Source organism: Heterocephalus glaber, unplaced genomic scaffold (genome assembly GCF_053883595.1).
Source record: "Heterocephalus glaber isolate CG9 unplaced genomic scaffold, H.glaber_assembly_v1.0 deba00001523, whole genome shotgun sequence".
NCBI classification, from domain to species: Eukaryota; Metazoa; Chordata; class Mammalia; order Rodentia; family Bathyergidae; genus Heterocephalus; species Heterocephalus glaber.
In genome coordinates this window covers 18683652-18710976 of record NW_028258327.1, presented here as the reverse complement: position 1 = coordinate 18710976, position 27325 = coordinate 18683652, and the positions used below count along the sequence as shown (strand labels likewise).

Here is a 27325-nt window from a genome sequence, read left to right as displayed (position 1 = left end):
AAAATGAGAATATATGTTGGAAACCAATTAGTAAGATAGTAGATTTAAACAAAGTCTTAGCAATAATTACATTAAATTTAATGGTATAAATATAACCAAGAGGCAGAGATTGTGATATTGGATTTAGAACAAACACCAAGCACACAGTTTATTAATTTCCCTTTTCATTTCTTCTTTTATTCCTGGGTTACAATAGCTCACTTTGAATATAAAGATCAGCAAGCTCAAAAGCACAAGAATGGAAAAAATGTTAAATCCCAATCTTAATGGAAAGAAAGCTTAAGTAACAGGCTATATTAATATCAAAAAAGACTCACAAACAAGAAATACTAGGGATAAATAGGGATACATCCTTGCGTAGCATTCACAAGGCCTCATCATGGGAAGGAAAGGAGGGGGGCACACAAAGCACACTCATTGAAAACTTATACCAGTCTTTGATGTACATACACCTAAAAAGAAAGTTATGTACATGTACCAATTATTGATGATGAATATAATGATTATGTACTGCACACATGAACTAATATAAATTTTTTAAATTTTAAAACAAAAAAACTAACCTACGTGGCCGGGGATTTAGCTCAGTGTTCTGCCGCCTGCCTTGCAAGTGCAAGGACCGGAGTTTGATCCCAGGTACCAAAAAAAAAAAAACTCACCTACGTAAATGGTATATATAAAATGCTCCACCCAACAATAAGAGAAAACATTTTTCCCAAGCGCACACAACACATTTAAAGGTTAAAATCACACAAAGTATATTCTCTGACTACAATCAATTAAATCTTACTTCAGTAAGAGGAAGATATTTAGAAAGTTGCCAAATGATCACAAATTAAATAACAAACTTCTAAATAACCCAGGAATAAAAGAAATCAAAAGGGAAATTTTAAGTACTTTGAATTCAATAAAAGCAAAAGTTTAACAGACCAGTGTGTTAAGGATATAGCTAAACATGCTTATAGAAAAATTTGACTACAGTTAAGTGCCCTAATTAAAAACAAAGCTCACAAATCAGTGGCCTCAACTTCCACTTTAAAAAAGTTAAGATTCTTAAAACTTTTAAGAATCACAGGTCTAAGAGTCACCTGGAATGAGTTAGCATGCTCAATGAAGCTGACTTCCCCCCCCTAGGGCTAAGACCCAGTCCTTGATGAAGAGGACACAGACGGCTCACCGGAGTTAATTAAATACTGCCGCTGGGTTTTGTTGTCATTGTTGTTGTTGTTGTTATTGTTATTGTTGTTTTTCAAACGGGGTCTTTCTATGTAGCTCAGGCTGGCCTTGAACTCACTGTGTAGTCCAAGGCAATCTTCCTGCCTCAGCCTCCCAAGTGCTAGGATTACAGGCAAGCACCACCACACAGCAATTTTTATTACTACATGTTTGCAGTACATAATAATTACATTCATCATGGGTAGTTGGTACACGTACATAACACATCTCAATTCTCCTCTCCTTTTAAAGCTAGAAGTTGTGGTCAGCAACAGTGTATCTGAATCTTAAACTTTAGGAGTAATAGCCAGGAATACAGTGACTAAACCAAAATAAAGTCATCAAGATGAAGATTTCAAAGAAATGAAAAGGCTAAGATGATAAGCAGGACAAACCAAAAGCAGGGAAGCCTTTGGTCATCATTCAGGAAGCATGATGAGCAGCCTTTGATAGAAGAGATTAAGTCAGGCACAAGCCAGGAATGGTAGTTCAAACCTGTAATTCCAGCACTCAGAGGCTGAGGCAGGAGAATCTCCCCAAGTTCAAGGCCAGCCTGAGCACATAATGTGAGTTTAAGACCAATCTGAACTACAGAAGCGAGACCCCATGTCAAAAGCCCTACCCCCCAAAATAAATACTGTACATAAATTTTTAAAAGTGAGGTACAGTCTCCGTGGAAGAACAGGAATTAGTTACCAGGAAGCCTAAAACAGGCTTGAAAGGTCAGGTTTTACTTAATAATTTAAATATCAGACAAAACTTACCTTGACATTGTCTGTCTCTGATACTATATTTTTAAGCTACTTTGTGTCTTTTTCTCTTTTCTGTATTTTAAGTAACGCTTTATTCAGGAGTTACTGGTATCCTAATGTAAGAAGTACTAGATTCAAGAGCTCCATAAAAATAAAATTTCATACAGTGTTTTTCAGATTGGTATTTTTTGTCTGCCTACCAACATTAAAAATCAAACAAGGGTTGCTGAAGATCCAAAGATAATGGAAGCCTAGCCCAATATGCCCAAATAATACCTTTAATTTGACAGTAAAAATATTTAAATGAAATGATGTAGTCATTTCTCCCTGTCAATCTTTCTTCAAAAACATAGTTCTGTTTAAAGTACAAGATGTTTTTTAAAACACTAACAAATAAAAGAATATTAATTCAGAAACTTAATTTACAAAACCCTGGAGGAAATTTAAAGTGGAATATGTGGTGAATTTCTCTGAGATAGGACGCATTCCTTTTCAGGATTATAATTTTCTTCTTTCCTCTCTAGATAAAATTAGAAGACAACTGGGTGAAAGGCAAAAAAAAGTATAGACATAAGATATCAAAGTTTTTAAATAAAGCACAGCAGTGTTTCATAAGGTTTTACTTACAAATTTAAATTTACTTACTATGAACAAAATCTTATCACTTGACTACCATCCAAAATACACTACAGAAGGCAGGCAATGTCCCAAGGACCAAAAAGAGAAGGAAAAAGGTTACACAAGATGACTGATTCTGAATTGGTATTTTATACATCTATAAATCATGAATTAGAAACCAAACCATTATAAATGCATAAGCAGAAAAAGATAATGCCAGGGATTTAGCTCAGTGGTTCTGCTGCCTGCCCCACAAGCGCAAGGACCCGAGTTCAATCCCTGGTACCAAAAATTTTAAAAAAGAAAAAAAAAAAACCCAAAAACAGAAAAAGATAATGCTCAAGGGCTTGAAATTAGAAATATGAGAAATAAAACAGAAATTGTAAGGTTACAAAGCAAAGAAAGAAACTTTTAAAGGTAAGGAAAATGACAGCTCAAGGCTACACTGAAAAAGAATATGTAACATTACTGAATATGTAATGTTACTGAATATGTAACATTACTGGCAATACAAATTGTTATCAACTCATTATAAGTACAGAAAAATACACCAAGGAAATATTTAAACAAAAGAATAAACTGTCTATCCACCTCTAGATTCTAGTCTGCTTCTGAACAGAGAGCTGACACAGATTCAACTGGTACCTGAGACTACCGAATACAGTAATTATATTTGGTGACCTCTTTTATGTGCTTTGAGCCCCCTAAAATCCAAGGTTTAATTTTAACAAGTGCCCCAAAATGGAAGTTTGCACTTGCCTGGGTATTAATTCTTGTTGTTTTTTCATTCCTAAATCTAATCCTGGTTCAAATTAAGATTATTCAATATGACTATACCTTACATATTCCTCTCATCATTAGCCCTTCTACAAGTCATCCTACTCACCACAAAGCCAACATCATTATCTTCTTTCAAAAAGAATAATTTGATTAACCCTATTTATCAATGATATCTAAACCACTCTGTCATTAAAGTTAGCTAGTCAAAATATAATAGCTTTTGTAATACTATCATTTATTCTTTTACTGGCCTGCATTATTACAATTTAAAATAGGCATAATTCTCATGAATTCAAATTGACAAGTTAGAAAATTTTTTTAAAATTCTCTAAGAAATAGTTTACTATTTTGCTTGTTTTAATTTTATGTTTACCACAAATCCAACATAATTTCACAAAGAAGTAGTTGACTACACTCGTGGAATGATAAAAGGGGGGGTTTTTTGGCCAGATTTCTAATTTTTCTTTTCAATTTCATATTTAGACATCGTATTTTCATTTAACAAACATTCACATAGGGTCAATAACTCACAACCACTGTAATAAGTGTTTGAGATTTAAGAGATCAAGCTCTATCTTGGAAGAGCTAATGGCAGGGTCCAGTGTGAAACTCAAATGCCTGTAGGTACCAGGCTATAAACCTGAAGGAGACTCTTTTGATGATAATAGGAACTACAGTGGACCCTTGACTTACAAATTCAATCAGTTCCCGAGGGATGGTCATAACTCAAGTTAGTTGTAAGTCAATATATCCGAGATCTGGATGTTTACCTGTGTACATGCTACAGGTAACAAGAGGCAGATGAATCTTCCATTAACCTAATTAACCCGAGTTGTTCGTATGTCAGACCGGTCGTAACTTGAGGGTCCACTGTACTAAGATCTATGACCAACTGGAGAGAACATCCTGATCTATAATATTTTTAAAGTATTATATGAGCTTAAACTTTACGGAGCTCATCAATTTATGACTTAGTAGGACCACAATACACATAATAACATAGCTGTTTTACAGTAAGTACTTTTAACAGAGATGTGTAAAGACTTCTAAGGGAATAGAAAATCAATTATGTTTTCATTTATCATTCATATATTTATTGAAGTGTTTACTGAGCATTGTTTATGTGTTCATTTTTCTAAATAAGAACAGGAAGAGAAAGGAGAAGTAATACATATAAAAGTGTATGTCAGGTACAATCCTATGCACTTTAGACATATTAACTCATTTTAGCCTACTAACAATCACATGAAGTAGGAACTGTTATTATCCCCACTGCCCTTGCCCAAATTCACACAGTAAGTAACTAAGAACCCAAATTCATTCTGCCTCTAGAATCAGTCTTAACTGATATCCTAAGTATCACATTCCCAAAACTTCCTAATCTGTAATCTAGGTTAAATGCTGCTTTGACATGTTCTGATAATACCTTCCATTTCCCTCTATCACAGCTGTTGTAATTTGTCTAATTATCAAATTAATGTGTGAACTTTTGTTATGTCAAGAATCACATATGCGTTGTATTTTCAGCAGCAACTATAGTAATCTGGCACACAGTAAAGTCTCACTTCAACAGATGTGTGCTAAATAAAGTGAGTAACAATACAAGGTCTATGAAAACTACAAATATGGTTAGATTACACCCAGAAGTTATAGGATAGGTAGAAACCGAACAGGTTGTGTAATATCAAAATATAAAAATGTGAGAGAAAACTTAAAGTTGCCAATTTGATTCCTGTAGTAAAGATTATAAGGAAAGTAAAAAAAAAATTTTTAAATGAAAATCATCTCTCCAAGTTAGTAACTTTCTCACACATAACTATTACTTTCATTATTTACAATGAAGATAACAGTAATATTGTCCTACCTGGTGTCTTTAGTTCTAGGTTAACTTTCTTTCTCTACTGAAGCTAGAATTGACTTTCCAAATCAATTTTTCACATGCCACAGCTATTTCTAAAACTCTTCTTACACTCCTCATTGTCTACAGTTCAATTTATCCTAGCATTTTAAAGTTCTCTTTATTCCTGGGCAACCTGTACTGAATGTATCTATAAACACAATAAAATGTTCATTTTTTTCAAAATGTCATTAAGCCTTTATTCATCTATACTCTGTATCCAGTTTACAAGTGAAAAGGAATATAAGTAAATATTTGTTTTATATGTACAAAAGCATAATCTACTGGCTGAGAAGAACATTAAGCACTTTTGGAAAAAATGGAACAAGAGTATTTATCCATACACACATTATGCAATAAAAATTAAACTACATAAGCAGCTGGTCTGAACATCACCAGGAATAAGAAGTAGAAAGTGTGCATGGAATAATTAAATTACCAAAGAGGTCTGGCCTTTGCCCAAAGGTCCTTCTAGGCCTCTCTAATAAGCTGCCTAATAGAAATATCTGGAGAATCTAACAACATGATTTATGATGAGGGCTTTTGGAATACATTGTATCAATTTGTATCTCCAGAGAACTGGAGACTAAATGTGTTACCCCGAACTTCTGCAAGCGGATAAGGACTAAAGGTTTAATACATAGGAAGTATGTGATGGAACACCTGGATAAACTCTGGACTCTAAAGGCTTGGGTAAGTTTCTGTAGTTGACAACACTCCTTGAGTAGTCATGCATCATAGCCCAGAATAGGTGATGTTGTTCATAACTCCATGAGGAAAGGACAACCAGAAGCTCTCTCCCAAATTTTGTCCCATGTGTTTCTCCTTTGGCTAGCTTTAATTTGCACCCTTTCATTAATCCTAAGCAGAGTGCTTCCCAAGTTCTGTGAGTCATTCTAGTGAATTAGCAAACTGGAGGAGAGCAGTAGGGACCCTAGAATTTGTAGCCAGCAAGACTAAAGTGAGGATGGTTACAGGGACCCCCAATCTTGGGGCTGGTGTATGAAGTGAAGCCTGCTTTGTGAAGACTACCCATTGGCCTAAACTCATTTGAATAGAGTTATCACTTTCTCTAGTTAACACAATTTAGGTTGTCCTCAATATCATACCCATCGATGGAAAGCTTATGACTGGTTCTGTGGAGCAATACTACCAAATAAGTGGCAGACTGTAGAATAATGCCACAGTTGCCCTCTTAGTTAATGAATAAAGTGCCTACTTAGCCACCACAGATGAGACTTTAGCTTAGTTTTAATAGACATTGAATACCTCCAGATGAGGACAACACACTGGGACACCAAACAACATTTAGCTATAAATTAAATATGTTCTGTACCTGAAGAAAGTACTAGGAAAACAGAAGTCCTTAAGAAATAAACTTTGCTTTCCACGACACAAAAAAACATTTAACATTTCCTTATTCTTCGGATCAATTTTAAGCTAGAACAGAAATAGAAAGCTCAAAATCCTACGAAAATAAAATGTAAGATTTCCATTAAGATGCTGTAATAAATTATGTCACCAACAGGGAGAGCAAAAGAATATAAATATATATAATACATTATATACGTGTCACAGTGCTTTTATTTCCTATACTTAGAGTTAAGCATTTATCAACAATTTAATGCAGCAAATTAAATACATGGTCCACTGAAAATTTACACAAACCTGTAATTTAAAGAACACTTGCTTTCATTAACTGTACTGTCACTGGACTTTTACATCCAACTTTAAGTTCTTACTTCTCTCCATGAATCTATCTGTACTCTCTATCAAAACAGTTATAGTTTAGATCTGAAGTGTCCCCCTAAACTCTCACGTATAAAAGTTGTTTGGACCATGGGGTAGCTATACACATCAGTGGATTCATCTATTGATGAGTTCAGTAGCTAAATGCACTATTTAGGAGGTGAGGATGGGTTACTAAAGTACGACCCTTAACAGTGTATTCTTGTCCCAACTCCTCCTTTCTTCCTCTGCTTCCTCTACTCCACTGATTGAGCACCTTTTCCTCTACTATGTCCCTCTCCACACCATTTCTGCCTCAGAGCCAACCAACCATGGACTGAAATCATGAGCCAAAATAAACATCTCTTCCTTTAAATTGTGGGTATTTGGTTCCAGCAATAGGAAAGTGACTAACACGGGTCCCATCTTACTTCAGTCTGGTGAGTCACACTCTTTCTCTCGTGGAGTGCACATATGTATACAGTATTTGTGGACCTATATCCCCACCCACAGTCCCTAGACAAAGACTAGAAATCTTAAAGATATGCACAAATATAAAGAGAGGGGCAAAAATAGAGAAAGGAATGAGAATATTTCTGAATGAGAAAAAGGAATGGATAAAAACAGTGGAAGAAACTCACAGCATATGACAAAATATTTGACAAAAAATACTACATTTTAGATGTAAAACTAAGAAATATATTTTTGGTATCTGAAGTAGTACCCTTAAACCACAAATCATCATTCTAGATTTACTACTTTTTTGTTCTTAAGTATATGAAACTATGAGCCACGTAAGTTTCCATTTGACAGTAACATTCAAAAAATCTTTGTGAGACTCATAGAATCAGTAATAAAAATCTATCCTATCTAGACAAAACACTAACATATCAATGTGTGTGTATGGAGGGGTTATATATATTCATATACACACATATTCTCTAATTTTTAACAAAAAAACCCTAAAATTTGACAAAAACAAAACTAAATTAATGAATCATCACATCTCTCCTCAAACTAAACAGCAACTCTAGCCCTATTTCCTTCAGCTAGCGTATTACTTGAACCTAAACAGTATCTATCCCATCTCACCCTTATACTTCCCTTGCAACCTAATCCTATTTCCCCCTGCTTTTAAATCATTCAATCTATATAGATATAAGATGATCTAACATTAAACAATTTAATTTCCTCTATCCATCTTTAATTTCCATGATATACATATCTAACTTAATTGTTCCTGAGTATTCTTAAGCACCTAAAAAGAAAGAAGCTATAATTTTTTTAAAAAAATATTAATGGATTAGAAATATAATATCAAGGCACCAGGTTAATGACAAGCATAATTTAACTTCATTTTGTCCAAGCAGAACTAAATCCATCTAAAGAATAATGTACATTTACCGATAAATCAATTAATTATGAATGTTGTAACAATTTTTAAAGGTTTATAATTATGCTAGAAAAATTGTGATCAATACAAGAAAAATAATTTTGTACAATATAAACTAAGAATAATCTTATTAAATTATATTGATCTCTCCTAAAATCAATAGTGAATATGATTTTGAAAAATTTAATCATTATTTCTTTTCTACATAGAACTACATTCAGATCTCTAAAGCCATTCATGTAACCATACATTTTCTTTCTCAGGTTCATAATAAATAGAAGAAAGGTAGACTTCAGTTAAAAAAATTTTTCTCATGAATAAAACTGTGTCCACATCATAGTTTCAATAAAGATAACATTATTATTCCTTTAATGTAATATAATCTTCAACCTATTTTAATTTAGTTCATAATTCAATAGACATGACTAATTACTGAAAGATTCTAATTCTCAAATATACAGTTATTGCAACACCTGTGCAAACTAGAACAAATCATTTTATATCAACAACAGTATTCTTAATAAGACTGGAAAAAAGTAAGTTCTGAAAGGGATATCTGGAAAGAGCTCAGGTAGCTAATAAACATATCTCACATTACCACCTACATTCTCCTTATAATTCAATCTTACTCCAAAAATCCTAGTAAAGAATCCTAATCCTTTCGCATCATATCCATCATCCACTCTACCCTTAACCCTAATTTTTCAATGCCATCTATCAATACTATCAGCAAGAAATTTTTAGTATGTGAGTCATAGTCATAGTGTGTCATCATCCTGCCAGCATCTAAATGGACAATCCATCCACCACTGTAGCGTCAAAATTCATAAACTTTTTTCAACTCTATCATCATTCTCTTCTACTCTACTTCAGTGACTCCCTACTAAAAACTGCTAAACCCTTCATTATTTCAAATTATTCCATATAAAATATATTTTCCAATAAATCACTCTTCCACAATATTCATCTCCAATCCAACAATAAAAGGGACATTTCTATCTTCCTACTACACCTAGAAATCCTTATTTTACCTTCCAAAAATTATTTCACCTACTAGGATTTGATAGAAACATTGCATATTCATCCTCATATCCTACACAAATGCCTCTATGACTAGGATAGGACTGCATGGCATAGTATATGGTGTAGGGTTAGAGATTTGGAAAATTAAGTACAAAGATTTTATGTCCTGAAAAGCCACACAAATAGTACAATCTGAATGCTGAACTCATTTATTATTTAAAACAGAAAAACCTATAGACTTGCCAATTATCCAATGAGGAAGTCTAATTTTAATACACCATAATATTGATGATGATATGATGATGATGATGACAATAATGATGATGATGACAATGACAATGACAAAGGTGACAGACAATGACAACAGTGATGACAGCTTCTCTGCGGCAAGTGGATCCACACTCATAAATAAAGAAAACAAAACTAAAAAAAGTTAGCGAGTTACCTAGCCCTCCAGATTTAGGTAAAAAGACAGAAAGAATTAAAAAGCAGTCAGGGACTGGGGATAAGCTCTGTGGCAGAATTAGTATGCACAATGCCTTGGGTTCATTCCCCGGCACTAGCAAAACCAAAACAAAATGATAACAACAAAATCAGAAGCCTTCTTGCACTAAGATCAGGAACAAGGCAGGGATATCCATTCTTGGCAGTTTTTTTCAACACCATACTGGAAGCCCTAGGCAATGCAATGAGACAAGAAAAAATAAAACAAAACAGTATCATTGTATCATCAAAATTACTTAATGCAATAAGATATGAAAAAATAAAAGCAGTATCATTTATATTAGCACTCCAAAACAAGGAAATATAGGTTATCCCTTTTCCAAAATGTTTAGGGCTACAGAGTTTCCAGGATTTCAAAATATAATCATAAACTTTGCCAGTCGAGTGTCCCTAATCTAAAAATCAGAAATACTATGAAATCTGAAACATTTTGAGCACCATGTTCACACTCAAAAAATTTTTGGAGGATTTCAGATTTTTCAGATTAGGGATATTCAAACCATACATAGGTATAATATAATAAGCAATATATAAAACTCTAATGAAAGAAATCAGAAAAGAACTAAATAAGTAGAGAGATATCCCATGTTCATGGACAAGGAGACAATATTGTCAAGATGCCAGTTTTTTCCAACCTGATCTATAAATCCAATGCAATCAAAATGAAAACTCCTAGCAAGTTATTGTGAGGATATAAACAAACTAATTCTAAAATTGTGTGGAGAGTGAAAAGGTCCAAAACAACACATTACTGAAGGAGAATAGAGTCACAGACTGACACTACTAGACTTACTATACAGCTACTGTAATCAAGATTGTGTAACACTGGAAAAAGAATAGACAAATAGACCGAGAGAACAGAACAGAGGATAGACATAATCCATATAATCAAGTAATTTTTGACAAAAGAACAATGGCAATAAAATGGAGAAGAGACTCTTTTCAACAAATACTGCTGGAACAACTAGAAGTGCACATGCAGAAAAATGAAGTCTAAAGCTGCAAACATATGACGCATGCACATTTCAGTATATGTTACACATTCATTAAAAGTTTGTTTTTAGAAAAAAACAAAAAAACAAAACTACTCCACGCATAGTGGCACATGCATATAATCCCAGCAATCTGGAAGATCAAAGTAGGGTAGCAAGTTTGAGGCCATCCTGAACAACTCACTGAGATCCTATCTCAAAATAAGAAATTCTTTAAAGGGAGGTAGGGGAAGAAGAGATTGAGGACATAGTTCAGTGCAAAGGCCCTGGGTTCAATCTTCAGTACCAAAAGGAAGGGGACTATAAAAATGAAGAAAAGCTTAAATTTTAGAACGCATGCTTCATATTCTCAAATATCTGAAGAACAGTAAAATAAATGAAGTAGAATTAACTATACTAAAACCAGATACATAAAATACAGGGCATTTTTTAAAGTTTTCCTATATACATAAAAGAGAAAAGTACAAAATATAAGATATACAAAGAGAAAAACACATATAAAACAAAATTTTAAACAAAAAATAAATATTAGGATAAAGTTGTACATTCAGAGAAAAAGTTTGTACTTTTAAGCAAAATATGACTGACCAAACCTCAAAAGAAGCAAAACAAAATAACGTTTATTATTTTGACTTTTTGTTTTTTGAAGATAAGCCCTCACTATGTAGTTCAGGCTGAACCTGAATTCACAATGTAGTCCAGGCTGGCCTGAAACTCAAGGCAACTCTCTTGCCTCTGCCTCAAGAGTGCTGACATTACAGCCATATACCACCACTCCCAGCAAAAATTAACATTTCTAAGTAAAACATTTCTAAGCAAATTTCAGAAAAAAATGTGTCAACTTATTTTGATAATAAAATTCATAATGAAATCAAGGATAAATGTTTATGAGTTAATAATTTGTATATATTAGAAAAAAATGTAGTGGCACCGAAAGATCTTAATATCCTCTCTTAGTCTATAAGAAAAGCAGAATTTTTTAGATTTTAATAGAATGTTTATAAAAACTAATGATATATTGAACCAAAAACATAATTCCAAGCCAGATGTAGTGGCATATGCCTATAATCCCAGTACTTGGGGGCAGGTGCTGAGGCAGAAGAATGGCCACGAATTCAAGGTCAGCTTGGGCTACACAGGTGAGTTTAATGCCAGCCTGAACTACATAGCAAGATCCTGTCTCAAAAGAAACAAAACATTTCAACAAATTTCTACAGAGAAATTACACTAACTACATTCTCTAATCACAGAAAAAAAAAGAGTAAATAATTTGAAACTAAGAAAATTAAATTGAAAAAAAGAGATAAAAGTTGACGAATTTGAAATTTTAAGTACTGTTCAGTAAAGAAAATGAAACTTGTAATGATCTTCTCAGCAGGATGAAGAATCTACGGCAGACAGCTCTATTAAACAAACAACTAAATGGCCAAGATTAAGGACACCAAAAAAATTACAAAAGCAAGTTTATCTTATACAGTCAGTTTTTCCCAAAGCATTTCTCAATTCCAAACATAAGGCAAGATGAATAACATTGACATGTGCCCCTGAGCAAAGGGCCACTGCTAAGGAGCTAAGAAATAAGTACAGTAGAGACTTTGGTGGACTCACAGAAATAGACAAAATTATAAAATATTCACTCAGATGGATCGCCCCTTGAGATGACAGAAAAATTTTGAAGTTACACAAATACATAGAAAACAATTTTTTTAAAAAAAAATCATGTCCAACACTAATAAATTTGAAATAAACTTGAAGTACAAATAATTTGAGTTAAATTTTTTAAATTATGATACAAAAAAGCTAAAAACTTGATGGCTACATTTTTTGAAGAATTTCCTCCTTAAGAATGTCTAAAATTATTTTACAAGTGAGTTCATTCAAGCTTTCACAAAATAGTTCAGTACAATGTAAATAAATAATTTATTATACAAAAGGGTGGAAATTTCCCAATTTACTTTACATAATAAATATAAAAACAACAAAATTATTATCTACTGTTAACTACAGCCCAATCTCTACTATCCACGCAGAGTTTTAGGCTCTAGAAACAGAGTCAAATATTCTATCACATTTATCTAGTATGTTACCATAAAGTGCATCTGTATTGCATTAAGTGTGAAAATGGATAGGATACCAATTACAGATGTTTAATCTACAACATTTATAATATAATTTAGTCTCTGACAAATGTGTCAATGCAATCCAGTGGAGAAAAGAAAAGTCTTTACAAAAAAATAGTGCTGAAATAATTCGTTATCCATATGGAGGATATGTCCATAGTGTGGGGAACAAACTTCAAACTCTATCCCACAATAAATACAGACATTACTTAGAGATGGACCATATGTACAAATAAAACATCAACTGAAAAAGCAGCTATTACATTGATATCACAGGAATTCAAAGAATCATTACAGAATATGTGGAAAAACTATATCCTAACAAACTAAAAAATCTGGAAGAAATTAACAAATTTCTGAACATATACGACCTACCAAATTGCACAGAGGGTATAAGACACCTAAATAAACCAAACACCGAAATAAGCCAAGAACAAATAATGAGATTGAATAAGTAATGACAAGGTTACTAATAAAGAAAATGCCAGCATTGAACAGATTCACCTCTAAATTTTAATTAATTAAAATTTTAATGTTTAATTAATTTTAATTAATTAATGATTATTTTGAAATGTTTGCATAAAACTGAAAAAGAAGTCTTTTTAAATCCATTTACCCAGCACCACAGGAGAAAAGGTTAAAAAAAATTTTTTTGAGACAGGTTCTCACTATGTAGTCCAGGCTGGTATTAAATTCACTACGTAGCCCAGGCTGGCCCTGAACTCACAGCAATCCTCCTGGCTCAGCCTCCCAAGTGCTGGGATTGTAGGCATGTGCCATCACACCTGGCTTTAAAAAAAAGTTTTTAAAAACACAAGCTATAGAATAGTATGTAAGGAATCAGTGCTTGGTTGGGGGTGGAAGTGTTATGTAAGAATATAAATAAATGTATTTTTCTTTTTTATGCATAAAGGAATTACAAACAGACACCAATAAAAACTAACAGCGATGGTTATTTTTGTAAGACAATGAAAAATGGTTGAAGAATGTTACCATATTTAATCTACTTAAATAATTCTTTTTCAGTTGACCTTCAAACTAGAAATGTAAATAGAATTTGTAATTTGAAAACTTGCAACTGGCTGCAACTATACTGAATTTTTATTCCAACTATGTACTATATTAAAGTTAAAGACTGAACAGCTCCCCTCACTGTCTTTGATACATCAAATTACACAAAATGAAGATGTTAATAAAGCTGCATTAAAGTCAAACCAAGATTTGTAGATATATGGAATTTTTTAAAAACAAAATATATATAGAATTGATATTGTTACTTCCTACAAAAAGTTTGCATGTTCCATAATTAAAATTTTTTGAACCACATAAAACTATTTCTTCAAAGAAATGATACATACTCCCCTGTCAAATGCTTTATCATTCTTCACATCATTATTTTGCCATTCCCATTAGCAAAGATAAAAGTAAGAATCTATAGCAATAACATATAAAATGTAAATACTGTCCTATACTGTTATTATTGAGAATGTTGCAATTCTGCTGCAAAAATGTGTCTTCCTTTTGGATTCTATGATTAAAAACATTTCAGTATGAGTAAATGAAGACAAAAAATAACAATAAAACTGAAAGAGGAGATGGGACACTTATATTTAAAAGCCCAAATAACAGAATTGCTTTACCTAAAGAATATCCTGTGAATAAAAAAGGAGTTATACAAAGAAAAATATAAGAAAACACCGTGTCTTTCTCGTGAAAATTTACACGAAAAGTTTTTCTACATAATTGTTTCAGTCCTAAAGAACAGTTCTGATGTCACACAAGGCAAATACAGTCCTCCCTTGAAATCCTAGGGGAAATGGTTCCAGAATCACCACCACCCTCACCCCAATACCTCCCCAACCCATCCCTGTGTATATAACCAAAATCAGCAGATGCTCAAGTCCCAATAGTATAGTACATGCATATAGTCTGCATGCATCCTCTCATATATTTAAATCATCTCTAGGTGATTTTAAATGTCTAATGTAGGTGCTATGTAAATATATGTTATACTGCCTTGTTTAGATGATGGCAAGAAAAAAATCTTCAATACAGACATGTTTTTCCTCAAATATCTTTTATGCACAGTTAGATGTAGGGCCTGCAGATATGGAGAACCAATTGTATGTCTAAGCAGCACTGATTTTGATTAAGGGCATTATACTACCTAAGACATTTTTTCTTAAATGCTGAACTCTAAATTATAACATTACAGGCTGTCAAATTAGTTTATTTTAAAATGAATGCAAATTGAAGTAATTTGGCTTCTGCTCAACTTTTATACTTTATTTAAAATACAAATGTTAAATGTATCTTTAGCCTTCCATTAGGCAAGGTACAGCATTACATGGTCTCCCTGGCCTGTAAAATTCCTACGGCCAAAACAGACATGAAAGACCTTCAGTTAGCAGGGGGAAGACCATGGCAGCAGAGGTCAACCAAGAGCATCCTGCCAAGCAAGCTTTATACCAAATATTTATAAAAAGAGAATGCCAACTTTGTATCTATTCAGATGAAAAAGACATCCAGTCAAGAGTCCAGGGATTATTGCTAATAATATATCTAAAAGTTAACAAATTAAAGTTAGCAAATTAAACGGTTTTCAGCAGAAACAGTAAAACTTAACAAAAATTTACATCATCTAGAGTGTGAGATTATGCTAGAAAAGAGCTTAAAACACATAGCTGCAGGCTGGGGATTTAGCTCAGTACTTCCACTGCCTGCCTCACAAGCGCGAGGTCCCAAGTTCAATCCCGGGTACCAAAAAAAAAAAAAAACACATAGTTGCATATAGTGACATACAACCTTTACAATTCTAACATAAACCTGTTCCTGTACAAATAATATTTCCTGGGTTGAATATAAAAAAGATAGTGATGCTTCTTTGTGGCCACAGTTATTTGAATCCCCTAAACCTGGCATAGAACAGTCAGTGGTTGTTAACTTCGAGTGAATGCTATAAAATTTCAAATCTGTGGCCCAGGTGTCCTTCTAGCCAAATCCTGTTGGGATCTTGTGATGAACAAGTCTTTGGCGATTCAGCCTGATGTGCTCAATATGCAATGAGTTAGTGTGAGATAGCAAGACTGTCTCATGACGACCATGTGGACCATTTCTCCCATTTGCAGCCGTGTGCTGTTACTAAACGGTCATTCCGCGTAGAGTTCACTCTTAGCTAGTTTAGTCCATGATACTATACTCCCGAGGGCATCTCCAGCTGCTGTGTTCTCTTATTTAAAGCAGTATTGTCCAGTCGGAAATGTGTGACCCTTCATTTATGGATACTGACTATGTAATGCAGTGCTACCCAATATTTTCAATAAAGGAATTTATGCATTCAGAAAAAAAAAAAAGAACAGTGGTTGTTAGTAGTTTATAAACTAGTATTCCACCAAAATACAACTTCTTGGATGCCCTGTGCAATTCTCATATAAAAGCACCAGTATCTTACTTATTCTCTTCTAAGCTAAACTATAAATTGAACACACAATAAATATAAAAAGAAAAAAACTGGCTCCCAAAACAGCTTTCTAAATCTAGGTATATCACTCTTTGCAGCTTCTTAGGAAATGGCTAATAATCTTTTTAAGGTAAAATGTGACCCATTATCCTTTTTAAAACCTCTGAAAAGTTTTAAATACTTATCAACACATAATCAAATATAGGACCATGTGGTATGCTTGCTGAAAACACATTTACTTTCAGATAAGGAAAGTAGAACTTTATGACTGTTAACTAACATACCTCCAGCAATCAGAAGCCTCAATCGAGTTTGCTAAGAAAATTAACCACTGCCAAACACAGATATTCAAAACTATGAATAGATAATAAAAGGAGGAAGGAAAGAGAAAAAAAGAAACTAAGAGATAATAAAGTCAATGTATCATAAACATACTAACTCACAACAGGGATAAAGAACACACTATATGTAAATTGCATACAAAGAAATAAAGAATCCCATCAAAAGCATTAATAAGAAATGAAGAACATTTTAAGAAATAGTCAACACACAGTATATATGTCATATCCTAACAGCAGAAACTGTAAAGTATGCTTGCTTTCAAATGTTAAGATATGGTCTATAGCCTAGTAAAAACAAATACTACAGTACTACTAACAGTAATACTTGTGGTGGTATTAAAATTAAAAATGATAAAAGAAAAGGAAGAAATGAAGCATAAACTGAGTTAATAATATTGAGAGATCTTAAGAAGAAAAGACAGTGAGTAGAAAAAACTTCAAGATACCAGATAGACTATGGAAAAAGAAGACAATTCCAGGATAAAATGAAAATGAAAGATTAAAAATAAAATATCTAGCCAGATTTGGTGGTACACACTTGTAACCCCAGTACTTAGGAGGCTGAGGCAGGAGGATCACAAGTTCAAGGCCAGCTATACAGCAAGACCCGATCTCCAAAAAAAAAAAAAAGAGAAGATAATAAATATTAGAAAATAATTTAAAAGAGTATTTTAGAGATGTAGGCTTCCTGAGTAAGATGAAAAATCCAGAAGATGTAAGAAATATACTGCCAAATTTAGATACATAAAAATTCAACTTTTCATTTATGGAAAACATCATCATAAAATTAAATATATCATATTAGACTGAATGAAAAGTATTTATAAATCCGTAAAATAAAAATAATGGTAACTGGCATTTATTGGATGCTTCCTATATATCCAGCACTTTTCTAAGAGCTTTATATACAGTTTCATTAAATTCATGTAATAAACCCATAACTTACAATCACAAATTACAGGTGAGTAAGCCTTGGCAGGATTAATATTAAGTGCCCTGGAAAGAACCCACAGAGCAAGGAAATACCCTAGTCCCCTGCTCGACAGTAGAACTCATGGCTACCTGCGCATCAGTGTATTTCTGGCTGTCAGTAGGCCAGGAAGGAAAGGACCATGAGCAACAACAGAAGGAATGAGCTCTCTCTGGAGAGGAAAATGACCTACCCTGCTGGAGAGGAAATGGCTTTATCTGGAAGGCAATCTGGTGACAGTAACTAGAATCCACAATCTTTACACCTAAAATTCTACTTCAACTTATGCTGAAGAAATTCTCATATAAGCAAATAATGGAACAATGTCAATAATAGCGAAGACTAGAAGCAATCTAAGTCTATTGATAATAAAATAATGTATGGTAGGTAGATCTTTACTGTCAATACCATGATAAAATAAGATGGCACATTCTATGCACTGACATGAAAACATCTTTAAGCCATATTAAGGGAAAACACAAACAGTCCCAGAATATTTGGTATAATCAATTTTAAGTGTTAAAACAACAAAAATTTAAAAAAAATATATATATATATATGCATTTTTAAATAAGAATATGTACCTCACCATGCACTATTTACCTTTAGGAGGAGTAGAAGCAGACCTAAAAAATTATTTTTACTTGATATGATTCTTAAGTTTTTATAGCTTTGTAACAAAGCAGTATGGCTGGACATGGTGATATACACTTATAATCCCAGCACTCAGGAGGCTGAGGCAGGAGAACAGAAAGTTTGAGGCCAGCCTGGATTGCATCACAAGTTCAAGATCAACTCTGTTTCAAAAAGTAATAATGATGATGTTGATGATAACAATAATACAGACTAATGACCATGAATCAAAAACTGTTATGAGAGACAAAGAAAGAACCTACTTTAAGTTTCCACTAACTGAGAATATTATTAAACAAGAAAAGCCTGGGAACCACATGTTTGGTCAATAGTGCTATATCCGATTCAGTTATTTCTGCTGAAGTCAAGATAACTGAGCAGCAAACTGTCATTCACACTCCTCTCACAAGCTGAATTATGATACATGAATTAGAAAACAAAAATAGCTGAGTACAGTGTCATATGTTTATACGCTTAGCAACTCAGGAGGCTAAGGTGGGAAGATCCTGAATTCAAGGCCAGCTTAAAAAAAAAAAAAAGTAAACATTACCTTTCTTGAAGCATGAATGTCAAAAAATGGCTTATTCCTGACACTAAATGGTTCCTGTGTTTTGTCAATGAGCCCACTCTTGATTTTTTCATGTCGAGGACTTATAATTTCTCGTTCTATACACTGCAGACGAATATTAAAATCACAATCTCCAACTGGCTGGGCCTGAATTATAAAGACAACTTTTTAATTTCAACCCCCAAATTATTATTAAATCATTTATCAAAATAATTATTAAGGCTGGCACCTTGTATACAGTAGTCTCTATAAATAGTAACCTTTAGAGCCGTCTAGTACATGCATGCCAGCCCACATAACCAGTTTGACTAGTAATACAAATATATCTAAAAGTACATACAGTACTTTAAGGCCATTTCTTCATAAAACAGTTAAGAAAGTGGCACGAATTTACTATAAATTGATCCAAATATTTCACATGTGAATTAAAGCATTAATGTACTGACTACTCATTTTTATTATTTATATAATTCATTAAAATATCTGTATGCAATCCATATAATTCAGGAGAATGAATGACACATCAAAATAAGCAGGAGTCACCTGAAATGGTATTTTTGTGGTTTATGGTGCTGACACTTTACAGTGTCAAGAAGATATTTATTAGACAAACACATTCTCAACTCTAAGAACTAATACAGAAAAACTTTACATAATATGTTCGAAGTTATCCATTTATAAGGTAGTTATCTTCACTTCTCCCCCAATAAACTTTGCTTTGAGTGTCCTCAAAGCATTTATGCTTTGAACCATAAAATAAAAACCGAAAATAGGATGAGAGAAGAAACCTCCATTGGATTTCCAATAGAAACAAAGCCATCTCCACCTTTTAGGTCTACTTATAGGCCAATGAATGTTATACCAGAATCTGTGAAAACATTAGCCAACTCTGGAAAGCATTATTTTTGAGGAATATAGTAATTACATACATAACAAAATGAAAATTTGATGTTTTCTAGCCTTCAGGTTCTTTTTTTTGGGCGGAGGGGGATGGAGACAGGATCTCGCTATGTAGTCAGGCTAGCCTTGAATTCACTATGTAGCCCAGGCTTGCCTTGAACTTGCAGCAATATTCCTGCCGCAGCCTCCTAAGTACTGGGATTACAGGCGCACGCCCAGCTGCCTTGAGATTCTTAAATTTGAAACTCTGTATTTGAAATATACAAATTCAACCCAAAAAACTAGATACATACATTGAAAATTTTCAGGAAAAAAAATGCCATTAACCAACTTGGATTACAGCAATTCTGAAGCTTAAATGCTGCAATTATTTCCTCATAAATTTTAAAAACTTTAAAACTTAAATAGTTTTATGTCCAAAATTCCTAAATGTTTTCAGTCTGACTTGAATATTAAATGATGATGCAATTTGAATAACACACATCTAGAGGAATGACTATGCCTTTTCATAGATGTATACTACTGATTTTCTTTTATTCAGAAAAGTTATCTTGTACTGCCTAAGTAATTTAGACATTCATATTATAATTAAACATGAACAGGAAGATATAGTTGTATCTTCAAGTTATACCTTCAATGCCTCATAATTATTTCTCTTTTGATGGTTTTTATTCATGTTTTGAGAAATAAAACGTGGCCTTTTTAAAACCAAGTACAAGATAACTAAAACCAAGTAATTTTTTTAAAAAGTAATTTCCATTTCACAAAACATTATCTCATTCTATCAGAGTTAAACTGTTTTTCTTAACTGAAGTTAAAGTAACCTAAAGATAAATATGTATGGAATATATTAGGCAATGCAAGAAAAAAGGAGATATAAAAGTATTAATAAAAAAAGATGTCCAATGAGTGCATGATAGACACACATACAACCTGAGTAACAATTTTTCTTTCTTACTATTTGAGGCAGTAACAAATACATTTTTTTAAAAATATACCTGTCACTCTAGTGACAATTTTTATTTTATAAATTAATAATTTTCTACATTATAAACTAGGTATGGTAGTATACACTTATAATTCCAGCACTCAGCAGCCTAAGGTAGAAAGACTGCAAGTTCAAGGCCAGCCTGGGCTTTGTAGCAAGTTTAAGGCTAGCCTTAACTACATACAAGACCCTATCTCAGAAAAAAAACAAAAAGAAGCATTACGAAAGGTACTTACATTAAATTTAATTATGTCATATATCAAATATCTAGGAACCGCCTGTCCATTTACTCTGTCAATGATCATTTCCTTGAAAAACAATAAGCAGAAAAGATCAGTTTTTCCAAACTTTAACACCAATTTCTATATTTAATTGAAATATGTCATACACAGAAAGCACAAAAATCATACACACATTGCAGTGAAGACACTTGTACCGAGATCAAATCAAAAATTGTCAGCACCCAAAAAATTTCTCATTCTGCACTATTATATATTGACATACAATCATGATAATATCTCCTCATATTTTTATGTATAAACTACTATGTTACATTTTGTTTAATGCCTGACATACTAAACAACATTGAAGAGTAAAGAAACTACAAATTTTAATTTCTATAAAGCAGGGTTATTTTTACAAATAATTTTATTGAATAAATACTGCCTTAAATTTTGTTTCAAGCTAATTACTTTAGTCAAACTTTACAAGTGCAAATGGCACACTTATTACAGATTTAATTTCAGTGTGGTCTTTTTTTGGTTTCATAAAGAGAGCTCTGCAAATCTACCACAGCCATTAAAAAGTCAAAATAAAGTGTACGCTCTAACAGAAAGAGATAAGGACATGAAAGGACAATTACAGACACATATATATATAATGCTGAATTTTATAAAACTGTAATTCGGCCTAGAAGTATTTTTATTTCCTCATATTCCTATCGAACTAGGTGGGTTTTCTTCCTATCCAATTTCATGACAGAAAATCCACACACAGCATGTGGATAGAGCCCAGCAGTACAGCACTTGGATATCACATACAAAGAACATAGTTCAATCCCCAGCACCACCAAAAAATAAATTACACTAGAAAATCTACACACAATGTAGCTCAGTGAAAAGCACTTCCCTAGGATGTACAAAGGTCCCACAGTCTACTCACAGTCCAGAAAAAAAACTATAAAAGACACTGATTTAAGCTAGGCTTGATGGCACATGCCTATAATCTCAGCACTCTTAGGAAGCCAAGGCAGGTGAACTGTAAGTTAAAGCTTGGCCCGGGCAAATGACTCTGTAAGACCCTGCCTCAAAATAAAAAGGGTTGGGGTGTAGCTCAGTGGAAAACTCCTGGTTCAATCAGTTCTGGGGGGAAAAAATCAACACTGATTTAAGAAAAATATACTTTATTATTTTAAGAAAATATTATCAATCAATTTCTTTCCTAAATGTATTTAAGATAAACATTACTGATGGGTATCATCTTAACCCAAAACTTGACATAAACTAAATCACACTTATTTTAAATTGATTATTGAAATATTTTTATTTAAGTGCTAGTATCTGAGCATTTTATGTAATACCAAGGTGGCAATCAATAACAAGTTTCAATTAATTATTCTTTTCAAAAGAATTTCTTAATACCTGATACAAAACTATGTTTTCCTTTAAACATTATTTTCAAAAGGAAGAGAAAATTTATTATTAGCAAATAAAACAAGTAAAAAAGAATAAATAAATTGGTAGTATTTAAACTAACTGTCAAATTACCAAGAGCATCGTGAAACAGAGACAAGTTTGGGTTCAGGCTCTAGGGCCATTCAACCTCTAGAAGCCTACTTGTAAACTGACAAATTCCTGATAATTTTCACTACTACAATCAAATATAAATAGGCAGACTCAGTGGTTATCCTTGTTGTCATTTTTCCCTCTCCTAACTAACAAGTAGTAAAAATAGCTAAACACGCTTTCTGTATGAAGTAAAGGCATTAGGAACCCACAATGCACTGGAGATAAAATCTGAGTATTATTTCCCAACTAAGTTAAGAAAATATTCACCAAAAGTTCTAAAAAGAGAACAGAGCTTATGGATTCTAACAAAGACCAGGTCCCTTAGCGGGTAATAACAAAACAGTGGGAATTACTGAGTTATTCCCAATGATTCCACCACCACAACTGCCCTTCCCTACAACTGCCACCATTGCCCTAGGCTAAAAAATCAGTAAACATAAAATACACTTTACAATTTAATTTAGTTAAGAAAACTGAAACTGTTGTACACTGCTGGTGGATTTTTTAAATGGTGGATAACTTACTCTACAAACCAGTATACTTTTGAAAATGAAACAAATTGTTCTTAGTAATGATACTGAAACAACAAGTGTATACCCATACTATCCCAACCAAATTAGGACAGATAGTATAAGCACTATTTTACTTGAAGAACAAAAGAAAGTTTGCTAATAAGGTACATTACCGAGCCCGCACCAGCCAGGCACATCCGCAGATGCCGCAGAGGGGTCCCCGATCGCAGGGAACCCACCCCATCCAGCCCGCGTCAGCCAGGCATATCCGCGGACGGTGCAGAGGGGTCCCCAGTCTCAGGGAACCCACTCCATCGCCAGCCAGGCACATCCACAGATGCCGTAGAGGGGTCCCTGGTCAAAGGGGACCCACCCCATCCAGCCTGCGCCAGGAAGCTGCAGAGGGGTCCCCAGTCACAGGGAACCCGCCCCATCCAGCCTGTCCCAGCCAGGCACATCTGCAGATGCCGCAGAGGGGTCCCCGGTCGCAGGGAACCCATTCCATCCAGCCCACGTCCCCGGAAGCGATCCACTTAGCCTGCAGAACACCCCTCACCCCCAACCACACCGCCACTCCCCGCTCCTCTGGCCTCTCAGCTATGCTGCCACCTGGTTCCACACTACAAAGACACAGGGGACACCGGACCACCAGACCACTGAACTGGGTAAGTTGGGGGGATCATCTCCTCTCATCAGAACCAGGACTATCTTCAGGGGAAGGACAGATGGAAACTGCAGTACAACCCTGCAGAGTTCAACCCTATACGAGGACAGGGAGCTCAACTTGGGACTTGCAGCCAGAAATCTGCCTGAATCTCACGGGTCTGCGACTGGTTTGCTGAGACTCATTGACTTATATCTGCTCACTGCTAACCACGTTGTCTATTCAGACAGCAGAGACATACCTTGAAGGAGGCCCTTCATTTTCACTTTTATTATTTATTGCCAAAATTAGTATTATTGGTTTGGGTTTTTTTCTCCTCTTATCTTTAATTTTTTTCCCCACTCTTTGCAAATTTGTTTTTCTCTCTTTTATTTCTTCTTTCTTTTCTCTTTCCTTTCTCTCTCTCTTACACTCACTTTCTTGCTGTCCCACATTGTTCATCACCCTTTTTGTTCCTGTTCCGGCCTTCATTCAGATTTCTTCCTTACTTTTCTATTATTCTCTTTTTCCTTCTCTCCCCAGTGTCCTCTGGTCTCACTGCTAACCTTCCCCTATCCTTCTACCTATCTATCCTATCCCTCCCTCCCCAACTCCTTCTAACTCCCCATCCCGAAGGGTAAAGTTATTATATTGAAGAGTTTATTCACTATGAACATATGTTAGGTTGGAACTCAATTTTGATTTAATTCACACAGTTAAAGGTGATAGATTAATAACTACCACAAAATGTCATTTTTTAAGACATACTTGATGATATGGTGTTGCTGATTGTATCACTTGGGCTAAGGTGTGGGTATTGATCTAGTCAGAGGTCCTTCCTGGTATAATGAAAATGTGATAGCCTCAGAGTCATTAGAGACTCAAAACTTAAAGACCAGCTATATCTGGAAGACAGCTCTGAGAAGCAATCATTCCATAAGGGCTCTAATTACAAGCAACAAAGATACCTACAATAAGCAATTTCAAACTATCAACTCAAGAGTTAAACCAAGGACATACCAAAAACAAATATGAGAAGACATTTAAGCAAGGCACAAACTCAGACTTCCACTCCACGAAGGGTAAACCCCAGGGAAAATGAGGTGGAAAAGGCCTATAATCAACCACCTGGACACCTTGAACTGATAGCACAGGAAGTAACAAAACAGATGAATGAGGCTCTAGAAAAATTCAAAGCAGAAATAATCTCCCAGATATCTACAGAGATGGTGAGCAGAGTGAAAGACATGATTAGAGGCTCTAGAATAGAAACAGATGAAAAAAATAGATGTGCTCAAAAACATGCTGTAAGCCATGAATACCCAGCATAAGAAACAAATGGAAACCATGATCGCCCAACATAAGAAATGGAATCCATGAAACAGATTAAAACACATATTAAGAAGATTAAAAACTCCACTGAAAGTATCTACAGCAGATTAAGGGAATCTGAAGATAGAATATCAGATATAGAAGACAGGATCGCAGTTAAAGACATTGAAAGCAGAGATTTCTTAAAAATAGTAAGGGACCATGAGAAATCAATCCAGCAGCAGCTAGACAATGCAAAGAAGAATAACATAAGACTGATAGGAGTCCATGAAAAAACAGGAGAAAGCACAATTGACATAAAAAAACTGTTCACAGAAGTAATAGTGGAAAACTTCCCTGACAGAGGTGGAGAATTGGACATACAGATAAGTGAGGCATATAGAACTCCAACTAGCCATGATCAAAAAGATCTACATCTAGACATATAATAGTCAAGATCCCAGAAACCCAATAGAAGAACAAAATCCTACAAGCAGTTAGAGAAAAGAAACAAATCACCTACAAAGGAAAACCCATCAGAATCACAGCAGACTTCTCAACACAAACCCTCAAATCAAAGACAGCCTGGAGTGAAGTATTTCAAGCCCTACAAGAAAATAACTTCCAACCTAGACGGTTATATCCTGCAAAATTATCTTTCAAAATTGATGGGGAAATTAGATACTTCCATGACAAAAAAAAAAATTCATGAACACCAAATCAGCACTACAAGCGATTCTAAACAATATCCTGGAAAAAAACAATAAAGATCACAACTCCATGAGGCCCAACAGGGGGAAGCCACCAGGCAAGGTAAGAAACTAAAGAGAAAGGGGGAAAAATAAATAAAAGAGCCAACAAAAGTAAAACATCATGACAAAGATGAATCAATATCTATCAATTATAACCATCAATTCACCAATCAAAAGAAATAGACTAGGGCTGGGGATTTGGCTCAGTGGTTCCGCCGCCTGCCTCACAAGCAGAAGGACTCGAGTTCAATCCCTGGTACCAAAAAAAAAAAAAAAAGAAAGAAAGAAAGAAATAGACTGTCAGAATGGATTAAGAAGCAAAAATCCAGTAAGATTTTTGCATACAAGAAATACACCTAACTCAAAAAGAAATTCATACACTGAAAGTAAAAGGATGGAAAAAAGTTCTCCACGCCATAGGAACCCAGAAAAATGCAGTGAGTAGCAATATTATATGCAGACAAAGTAGATTTCAAACCAAAACTAATTAAGAGAGACAAAGATGGTCACTACATCCTTGTGAAGGGAACGATCCAAGAGGAAGAGATGACAATCATAAACATATATGCACCAAATATGATTGCCCCCAACTACACAAAACAAATATTAATGGACATGAAAAACCAAATAAGCACTAACACAATTGTAGTGGGGGACCTCAATATTCCACTATCACAAATACTTAGATCATCTAGACAAAAAAATCAACAATGAAATTCTAGAACTGAACCAAGATACTGAACAAATGGACTTAATAAATGTTTCCAGAGTGTTCCACCCCACAAAATCAGAAGACATAATCTTTTCGGCTACACATGGGTCATTCTCCAAAATAGACCACATGCTAGCTCATAGGACATATCTAAGTAAATGTAAAAGAATTGTAGTTACCCCCTGTATATCATCACACCATAGTGCAATAAAATTGGAGATCAATAACATAAGAAACCGCAAAATCCAACAAACACATGGAAACTGAATAACACCCTCCTGAACAACTAATAGGTCACAGAGGAAATTAAAGAAGAAATTAAACAGTTTCTACAAGTAAATGACAATGCCAGTACAACATACAGGAATCTATGGGACACAATGAAAGCAGTTCTACGTGGGAAATTCATAGCAGTGAATGCCCATATTAGGAAAACAGAAAGAACTCAGATAAATAACCTAATGCAGAACCTCAAGCTCCTAGAAAAAGAAGAGCATAACAAATCCAAAGCTCATACAAGAGGGGAAATTATAAAGATCAGAGCAGAAATCAATGCAATGAAGACTAAGAGAATGATACAAAAAAATCAATGAATCAGAGTTGGTTTTTCGAAAGAATAAATAAAAGCGATAAACTTTTAGCCAATCTTATCAAAAAAAGGAAAGAAAAAGTGCAAATTCATGCAATTAAGAATGAAAAAGGTGAAGTCACAACAGATCCAACAGA

The 27325-nt window shown here is 34.1% G+C and overlaps 1 protein-coding gene across 4 annotated transcripts in view; it reads right to left on the bottom strand.

The window, feature by feature from the left end:
* Positions 1-27325, bottom strand: part of Rngtt (RNA guanylyltransferase and 5'-phosphatase) — a 314302-nt gene that overhangs the window by 177435 nt on the left and 109542 nt on the right. For 3 of the 4 annotated variants that reach the window (XM_013077976.2, XM_021240736.2, XM_004860222.3), the window contains exons 10-11: positions 21119-21190; positions 18977-19141 (exon numbers count right to left, since the gene is read on the bottom strand). The exons of the other annotated variant lie outside the window; for it this stretch is intronic. In XM_013077976.2, the coding sequence (XP_012933430.1) occupies positions 18977-19141; positions 21119-21190 (237 nt within the window). The remainder of the gene's footprint in view (positions 1-18976; positions 19142-21118; positions 21191-27325) is intronic. 4 annotated transcript variants of the gene reach the window in all.